We start from the raw sequence: 10,382 nt of genomic DNA on the forward strand, positions 1-10,382 counted from the left end.
CAGAGCCCGAACCATCACCGACACTAGAACTACTACCAGATCCTCCTCAAGTTACCACCATATTGAAAATAGACAATTCAAACCATCATAACACACACACACACACATATATATATATATATATATATATATATATATATATATATATATAACACACATACACACACACATATCAAGGTATCCTATACTCTACAAGCTTCCTGGTATCATCACACCTTTCCATGAATTGAGTACGGATCCTCTTCTTCTAGTAATACATGCCCATACTACCTTCCATATCTATTTGTACTTTCCTTAAGGATCATCGTGAATCCTCCAGGTGACACCCTTTTCAAAACCAACAATTCTCAATAAGACGAGACTCTTAGCACTGAATCACCTCCTAGGTTTTCCTAGGGCAACCCCACACTACTCTCCGCCATCAACTGAAGAAGGAACTCCCTCAAGCACCCTCTAACTAGCTCACAAATACAATTACATATCACTGACACCAGATAATTCTTCGAATGAAAGGTCTGACACTACGACAGTTGGACTCAAACAAGAGTTGTACAATAGAGTTAAAACCTAACCTTCTAAAATTATTTAGTCTCAATAATATGTAACTTAGCATATCTGATTACTAGTTAGTTGAAGTTAATGGCAACTCCTCATAGCACAAAGAAAACAACATTCGAGCATCGAGTAATCGGAATCAGGCATAACCTAATAAGACCATCCTATCACCGACTGATCAGTACTAGCATGCAAGTATACAAGCTCATACAACATCCATACAAAGACATCTCTTCTAGCATTCTATCATGTAATCCTGAGCAGATCCTTAGCCATAATCTAGCATGCGATTCACAATTCACAATTCAAAGCATAACATAAAAGATGTATGGGTATTTTAGGAAAACTTACTTGAGGTCGGCCGAATGCATGTGCCACACCCCTTTCTTTTATTAGAAAAACTCTTTTTGTAAAACCTCTATTCTATGAAAAATCTACCAAATCCTCAGTTTGAGTCAGACACACCCGAGAGTGTGCCTGAATCACTCAAACCATGGCTCTGATACCAACTTGTAACGTCCCAAAATTAAGAACAAAATTTTCATTTTAATAATAATAAAACGATCATCCAAAATGTGTTCATAAAACTGAAATGAAAATCAGAGTATATTACTCAATCATATCAATACATCATAATCAAATAAACAAAATTCGTGGTATGTACGATGTGATCATCCTAAGCTCTTCCCCTTCAATCCAGAAGTACCTGAAACATAAACTAAAAACTTTAAGCATGAAGCTTAGTGAGTTCCCTAAAATACCTCATACCATACATATCAAACATATAATGGGCCATGCCCAACAACCATATGGCCTAGACCGGTATCGATCCCCGCTCTAAACAAATTTGTTAGTAACATGAGATGGGACCTACCCCATCACATTCATCAAGCCGCACCTGATACTCATACAGACACATAAACACATGCAAGAATCACTAAGGTAAATAGCATACAATACACCCATCAGGCCTCGCCTAACATCGGATCCTGCCCGGTATACATGTCACATACTACACATGTAAGTGTAACATAGACAACTAGCATCCTAATCATAATAAATCATGGGCCGAGATTGGTGCTTTCGACCCACCAAGCACATCGAGGAGACTCCCCTCAATCTGCTGAAAATCAGATAAATGTTCAGACTGCTAATCTAGAAAATCCACGTACTAAACAATCAAACAATACTCTGATTAATAATTAGGTCAAAATTCATAATCGGGGTCCTGGACCTAACACCCTTAGCCTTTAGGGTAAAAGACTATTCTACCTTTTCCCTTATTGTGCCCAACTAGCTTGGCCCAATAACCCTTTATTGGTCCAAGGCCTAATAATAGCCCAACCTATAAACCTAAAGTACAACTATGACTAAATAGATACAAATCCCAAAATCTAGCTAAGGCCCAAAGTCCAAAGGGAGTCCAAGTGTAAAAGAAGGCCCAAAACGAGAGAATCCCAATCATAGCGTACGCCTTGCGTACGCGTGTTGACCCAAACATACGACCTACTAACCTAGTACACACATCATAGTACGGAGTATGGCCGACGTACTTGCCAGAGTCCTAAAACCCAACTCATGGCCTTATTCCCTTAAGACCTTTTTGTCCAAATTTATATCTAAGCCTTGTAGAATGTCTTAATCCATAAATTCATGAACTTGGAGCCTTTGCATGGCTCAAAAGAACCCAAACCTTACTTTTAGCATTCTACTATCACCAAATGGACCTAAACACATGCATGGTTGATCCATAACCATCAAGATGCTAACTTTACGGAATAGGGACCTTAGAAACATCAAGAGAAGCAACTCCTAACTTCTGGAGTGGAAGAAACCCACTAGACCTTATCATAGGACCAAAACAGGACCAAAACTTCATAAAGAATAGATCTAAGCATACAAGGAGCAAGGTTCAAGCTTTATACCTTAATGAAGCTTGAAATGATGTGTTAAATCCGGATCTACAAGTTTTCCTTTGATCAAGGCTCCTTCTTCCAAGCTCATATTTTTGAAATATTACCAACACACATCACAAACACATACAAGAGGGTCAAATATCCTCAAGAGGGGTTAGGGTTTTGAAATGGGACTCAAAGGGCACTGGAGGCTGAGTAATGAGAGGATCATGGGTCATAATGTTTTCTAAATAGGGTCCAAACCCTAAAATTTAGGGTTTGTCCCCTAGGTGCGTACGCCTTGCGTACAAGAAGTATGCCCAGCGTACTCCCAAATTTCCAAAAATGGCAAAACTGCCCCTAGGGACCAAATTTATAAAAATACTTACACACCAATGGTAAAAAATGAAAAGTACATTGAATCGGGTGTTACAAATGTCGAGACTTCAACACTTCATTGACTATAAATATGTTGATTTTCCATAAGTTAAGCAGGCCTGTAGGACTTCTAGTCTCGCCTACAATAGCAAAGTCGAAATCAGCAGATCCCCATCATCCAACTAAATTTATACTATGTTTGTCAACCAATTCAGTTTCTTGTATTCCACAGAATGCCAACCAGTGTTGATTCTTCAATCAACGTACCCAATTCTCCTTATGATCCTTCCTAATTCCTCTGAAATTTAGGATTATACAATTCATTGGAAAGGTCTCAAATCACCATTTTCTCCTATAATTTCATCTTTAATTACCTGCCTCAATTTCAAAACACAGCTCTTGTCCAATTTTAATAGTTCTCTCGAATTTTCTGGCAGAAAAAACACAATCACCATTGGTTTGGTCAACCAGAAGATTCTACACGTCGATGAATCTGTTTAAATCGAGGGGATGAAAGTTATCCTCGGTAGGGGTAGAAGAGGGCCATCAGAAGCATACATTCTGGGTTTCATAGGATGTTTCTTGTATGGAGCGATTCTTGTGGAAGGATCTGATTTTGCAAGTTTCCAGGATAGTAACTTCATCAATTCCATTAGTGTTTATCGCTTCCTATTCCACCGACATATCTTCCCTAGATGATTTTTCACATTCTCTTACATGTTTGGGAAGAACTGGGCTCGATGACAGAGTCTTTCCGATCATCTCGATGTAATCTTTTTTCCCAGCATCGATCCATGGAATGAATGCCCCGTTTTCAAAATCATCATTTCCTTCTTGCATCCAAGTATTCGATATTCCTTTTTCATCGTTCTTAGAGTCGGCATGACACTCAGGAGGATAAAATCTAAAAGGAAACCAATCATCTGTATATTATATGTGGAGCCCTATATTAACTCTCTAGAAGGGCCCTTATGGAGAGAAGAGAGACCTAACACACACACACACAAATACACACACACACACACACACACACACACATATATATATATATATATATATATATATATATATATATATATATATATATATATATATGTGCATTTATAAGACCGTGTCGCCCGATGTGGGATACACTATCACTCCCCTTCAAAATCGAAGGCTAGATGAAGATATACAAAGATGTGCTGACGTCACGGGGGTGCGGGACGCCGGCTCTGATACCATGTGAATCAATATTTTCCCCATAAAACGTATTTCATTGATTAGTTATCTATATATACAAATACATGAGAAAGGCCAATGGGCCTAGACTAATTAATGATACATTATGCAAACTAATAAAAGACTATAATGAAGTCCACTGACATTGCCACCTTTAAATGTTTTTTCACCACCAAATACCAACATCACGTCATTTTTATAAATAAAAATAACAATTAATTACCAGCATTTTCCTTTGGTTTTACTGCAATTTACAAGTAAAATTAAATTACTTTTATATAAGGAAATATCCCCTTTGAGTGAAATAGTAGTTATGTACTCTAATATCTCCTTTGGCAATTTATGTGAACGAGGGATACCTATAATAACACCCAAAATTAATTGTAAAAACAGGGCACATGCACAATCGGGTTTGTGGGAATAGGTATAAAAGTAGCAAAAATCCTTATTATGTATTTATTTATTTTGTTATTCTTCCAAAATATCCGTTGTTCTTAATAATATCGCTGTTCTAATAGAAACAAAAGCTATATGCCTGCCTAATAAATTGATCGACCCCAATAATTAATAATATAAATTCTTTAAAATGAAAAATAATAGCTTTAACTATTTAAATTAATAAACTAAAAGATAAAATAAGGACGGCAGTTGTTTTTTTGTGTATGAAAAAAAGAAATATAAAGATGACCAAGAGCTGCTTGTTTCCATTATATTTCTACATTCAAGCTTTTCTTTGAAGATTTCAATCTATTCCTAAAAGTTCTCTACTTGGTTTCCAACTTTATTCCTACCATCAAGATGATGCATCTCATGAATAACTTTGGACACCTGAAGATAGAATTGGAAGCTATAAAATTAGCAACAAACAACTTCGCTGAAGAGAATTGCATCGGTAGAGGAGGTTTTGGCAACGTATACAAAGGAGAGCTGGTTCATTCCACAGGGCAGATAAGCGTTGCTTTAAAGCGACTAGATCCAAAATTTGGGCAAGGAAATCCTGAGTTTTGGAAGGAGGTCATTATGCTTTCTCTCTACAAGCATGAAAATATTATTTCACTGTTAGGATTTTGTGATGAGGGGAATATTGAGAAGGTCCTTGTGTACGAGTACGCACCTAGGAAAAGTCTTGATTTATACCTCAATAATGATGATCTAACTTGGATTCGACGACTTAAGATTTGTATCGGAGCAGCTCGTGGACTAGCATACCTTCATAATCCCGATGGAACCCAACAAAGAGTGTTACACCGAGATATTAAAAGCTCCAACATCCTGTTAGATGAGAATTGGAATGCTAAGATCTCGGATATGGGTCTCTCCAAACTTGGCCCTGCCAATCAACAATACACATTTGTTGTCTCCCATACAGTAGGCACTCCTGGGTATTGTGATCCATTATACATGGAATCAGGGTTATTAACAAAAGAATCAGATGTTTATTCTTTTGGGGTAGTGTTATTTGAAGTGTTGTGTGGGAGTTTGTCTATCACTATCCAGAATGGTGTTCAACAGTCTTTAATAGCGTTGGTGCGACAGTACTATCCACAAAACAAAATAAGTGATCTTATATTTGGTAATATAAAAGACGGAATGAATCCCGAATCATTGGATAAGTTTGTCAAAATAGCTTATCGGTGTTTAGAGAGAGACTTGAAAGACCGCCCACTGATGGCCGACGTGGTCAGCACCCTTGAGAGTGGACTCGAATATCAAGTAAGTCTTGAGAGTGGACTCGAATATCAAGTAAGTCTTGAGAGTGCACTCGAATATCAAGTAAGTAATGATATTCCTTTATTACTGCGTGTGTTTAGTTTGGGATGTATTGTCATTAAACATAATATATATATATATATATATATATATATATATATATATATATATATATATATATATATATATATATATATATATTATTAATCATTAATCATACTATTTATATATATTCTAAAAGATGTTAAGTTTAGAGAATAACACGAGTACATTATTTTCATATAATCAAGAGTAATATTATTGGATAATCCGTGACTTCATATTATTATTGAACTTGAAGTAAACTTTTGAAAATCTGGATACAAAAATTATATTGGCTTATAAGTCTTGGTCTCCCCTGCTCCTACAAGCTAGCTTTTAGGAGTGAGGTCTACACTTAGGGTTATATATGCAGTTGGTGCTAGCACAAATTCAACAGGGCATTTTTGTAGTATTTCCGAAAGCTAGCCATTTCTGAAAAATTATCATTAAATAATGAAGATACATAAAACTGATATTGTTAAAAGAGCTTATCAAGTCTGAATGTTATACATTTAATTAAATGCACGAAATTTCTTAATATTGTCGGTAAATGCTAACATCTCTATTTATTTTTTTGATATTTCAAAAATAGCGTGTTGCTGATTCAAGATTGATTAAGCAACCAGATGGCCTTCCAACTAGTTTTGTTAGAGACACATGGTTTAAACGAATATTTGCAAAGGTGTGTACATTCATCAATAATGAACCCACTCATATATTCACACACACACATACAAACACACACACATATATATATATATATATATATATATATATATATATATATATATATATATATATATATATATATATATATATATATATATATAGAGAGAGAGAGAGAGAGAGAGAGAGAAAAAGAGATGATGGTTCAAATAACAACAATAAATAGTGTTAAAACGTAAAAACACTATTTTTATGTTATTATTTTGTAATAAATTTTGTATTTTCAGCTTTTTATCATTATTCATTAATGAAACTTAAAACTAATTTTAAAACTACTGCAATAATTCACATACACAAAGTTTATAATAAAATAATAACAAATGTAGGTAATGGATATATAAATAATCAAACGTTAATATTCATATTAGAATAATTTCAATAATACACATATATTATATTCATTGTAAAATAATAACATAATCATATTGTTTTTACATTTATCATACTATTTACTATTTTTATTTAAACTTACTTCTCTCTCTCTCTCTCTCTCTATATATATATATATATATATATATATATATATATATATATATATATATATATATATATATATATAAGTGTAAAATAGTCTTTTCTCTCTCTCTCTCTCTATATATATATATATATATATATATATATATATATATATATATATATATATATATATATATATATATATGGCTAGTCAAGACCCAATCTCAAAAACTCCATCTTTCACACACAAAAGGACATACAACTCATGCATGGAAAGATAAAAATGTCCAAGCATTCATTTTTATGGACTAGAACACTCTAATACACCTAAAAGGATAAAAGAATAGCTTTGGAGTTTACCAAACTCACAAAGTTCCAAACTTGGGACCTAAAACCCTAGAAAGGACCCAAAACAAGAACTAGAACATACAATGAACAAATTTTAAACTTGATACCTTCGGAAGATGCACAAACTGAATTAAAGCTCAGATCCACAAGCTAGAAACACAAGCTATCCTCCTCCTTCACCAAAAGCTTCACAACAACACTTAAATGAGCCACAAGCACTCACACAAGCTATGGAAACGAGATTAGGGTTTGGAGGAGGTTGGAGGCTGATAATGGTGGCTACAAATGAGGCAATCATTTTCATTAAATAGGGACACACGAAAATATTGGGGTTCCATTCTGAGCCTAGTATGCCCAGTATACCCTCCTGGTAAGCCCAACGTACTAGGTGGCCTCCACGTCCAAGATACGTGCATGCGTACGCTGAGCGTACACAAGCATACGTCCTGTTTACTTAAATGCCACTTTTTTCACAATAAGGGCAAAACTTGACATGCACATAAAAGTTTATAGTTAAGAAGTTATACCTCCTTTTTGGGGATGTTACATACGAACTAAATGCGCAATTTGACAATTGAAACAGACTGAATCATGTTTTATATATATATATATATATATATATATATATATATATATTTCATTTTAATGCAGTTAAGGTTTTTGTGTGTATTTTGGTGAATGATTGCTTATATGTAGTTTTTTGGTCCGTGTGTCATATAGTTTGGTTGTGGCTCATCTGATTCCTCTCATAACCGAAACCAGTCAAGTAGTTCTGATGAAGAAAACACAATGCATGAGAAAAGCGGCAAAAGCAAAGATCATATAGGGTACAAAAGAAATAAGGAAAAGGTGTGTATATTTTACCTTTCCACTATATTCAAATGTTTTAGATGTCATATAACGTGTATTTAGAAATGAAGTAATATCGCGTATGTCTAAGGTACTTTGGGAGTTGGAATTAAATCTCTACTTCATTTGTTTTGTTGTTCAGTGGGATGAGATGCAGTCAAACTCCACTGCTAATAGTGTAAATCCCTCCGGTTCAGGTATTTGCGAACCAAGTATTATTAATTTTATATTGTTAGTATTTAGATGTGATTTTATTAGGAATAAGCAGTGGAAATATTTTAATGCAAACAACATATAAATTTATATCAGTTGCCTTCTTTTTTCTTTTTGCCATCCTTATATGCATTTTATTTTATAATTTTTTGCACTCTTGAAAAGTTCAGACTGCCTCAGTCCTCAACATCATGCCTTAATCATAAAATATTGCTTTCTAAACGTTCACAGTATAATCTGTCGGTGCATTTTCATCATATTTATACAGGGAAGATCCGATAAGTTGATACAACCTTTACAACGATAATGTAACAAATCAAATGATTAAAACTTATAATCCAGGTAATATGTATTGAAATTTGAACACCAGAAACAATCTCATATATAGGATAACAACAGATCTCATGCACAAGTCTTATGATGATAGGCATTTATTTGCCAATCATAGCAACACACTTACATTTATTTACCTATAATACCTTGACACTTGTACAAAATTATACTTATATATACCAAAACAATGCAGGTTATGGCACCAAAGTGGCCACACCTATTGCTGTCCCTGCTCTTCAGGTGGACGAGTTAAAGGAAATCACTGCTAACTTTGGTTCAGCATCATTAATTAGTGAGGGAACGTATGGAAGAACATACTACGGTGTTCTTAAAAGTGGGCAGGCTGCAGCTATTAAAAAATTAGATTGTACAAAGCAACCAGACCAAGACTTTGTAGCTCAGGTTTCTATGATATCAAGGCTTAAACATGATAATCTTGTCGAGCTACTTGGATATTGTGTAGATGGTGATTGGAGTGTACTTGCTTATGAGTTTGGTGCAAATGGATCTCTACACGATATTCTTCATGGAAAAAGAGGTGTTAAAGGTGCACAACCAGGTCCAGTTCTATCATGGTCCCAAAGAGTTAAAATTGTTGTTGGGGCTGCAAAAGGACTTGAATACTTGCATGAAAAGACACAACCTCCAATTATTCATCGAGATATGAAATCAAGTAATGTTCTGCTTTTCGAGGACTATGTGGCTAAGATTGCAGATATTACTTTAACAAGCTTAACACCAAGCATAGAAGCACGGCTTCATTCTAGCCGTGTTCTTAGTACCTTTGGTTATCATGCACCTGAATATGCCATGACTGGACAGATGAGTTCAAAGAGCGATGTTTACAGCTTTGGAGTTGTTCTTCTTGAACTTTTGACTGGCCGAAAACCTGTGGACCATACTTTGCCACGTGGTCAACAGAGTCTAGTCACCTGGGCAACACCAAGACTCCATGAAGATAAGATCAGGCAGTTGGTTGATGCAAGACTGAACGGAGAATACCCACCAAAGGCAGTTGCGAAGATGGCAGCAGTTGCGGCGTTGTGTGTGCAATATGATGCTGAGTTTAGGCCAAAGATGAGCATTGTTGTTAAAGCGCTGCAGCCATTGTTGAATGCTCATGCTTAATTAATTATATTGTTGCAGATCATTTTTTTATTGCCTTGTATAAAAAAGGTTTAAGTTTCTTTTTTAAAGAACAAAGAAAGCTAAAGATTTTTCTTGCTCTACAATTATTATTAGACATCATTAAAATTAAGGAGCAGTGTTAGTTAGATTGTTATAACACTTAGTTAAACTGTTTATTTCATGTCAGGCCTTAGCATTAGAGGTTCATTGTAAGTCATGTATATAAATGCTTTGTAAAGATCATGAGTAAGTTACTCCCTTTGGACGATATGGCTTAAGCATTGTTGTTAAAACCTTAAGCACGGAGCTTAATGAGTTCCCACAAAATACCACATATCATATATAACATACAAATGTGTGAATGTTGTGGTCCTTCTACAGTCTTACAGTCACCCACTGTTGTAGTATTCGTTGCTATGGTCCTCCCATAGTCTTCCATACAGATAACATGGTCCTCCCATGATCTTTCAGACAAGTATGATGGTCCTC

General features: G+C 35.0%; 1 protein-coding gene across 1 annotated transcript; it reads left to right on the top strand.

The window, feature by feature from the left end:
* The first annotated feature begins 4,752 nt into the window (after nucleotides 1-4,752).
* Nucleotides 4,753-10,003, top strand: LOC145053026 (uncharacterized). The gene is made up of 5 exons (XM_079000982.1): nucleotides 4,753-5,822; nucleotides 6,433-6,522; nucleotides 8,091-8,219; nucleotides 8,362-8,416; nucleotides 8,959-10,003. Exons 1-5 carry the CDS (start codon nucleotides 4,848-4,850, stop codon nucleotides 9,891-9,893), a joined length of 2,184 nt encoding a protein of 727 aa, XP_078857108.1. The 5' UTR covers nucleotides 4,753-4,847; the 3' UTR covers nucleotides 9,894-10,003.
* Nucleotides 10,004-10,382: the final 379 nt, after the last annotated feature.

The sequence above is a fragment of the Lactuca serriola genome, chromosome 5 (genome assembly GCF_051521515.1).
Source record: "Lactuca serriola cultivar US96UC23 chromosome 5, Lser_US96UC23_V15, whole genome shotgun sequence".
Classification (NCBI taxonomy): domain Eukaryota; kingdom Viridiplantae; phylum Streptophyta; class Magnoliopsida; order Asterales; family Asteraceae; genus Lactuca; species Lactuca serriola.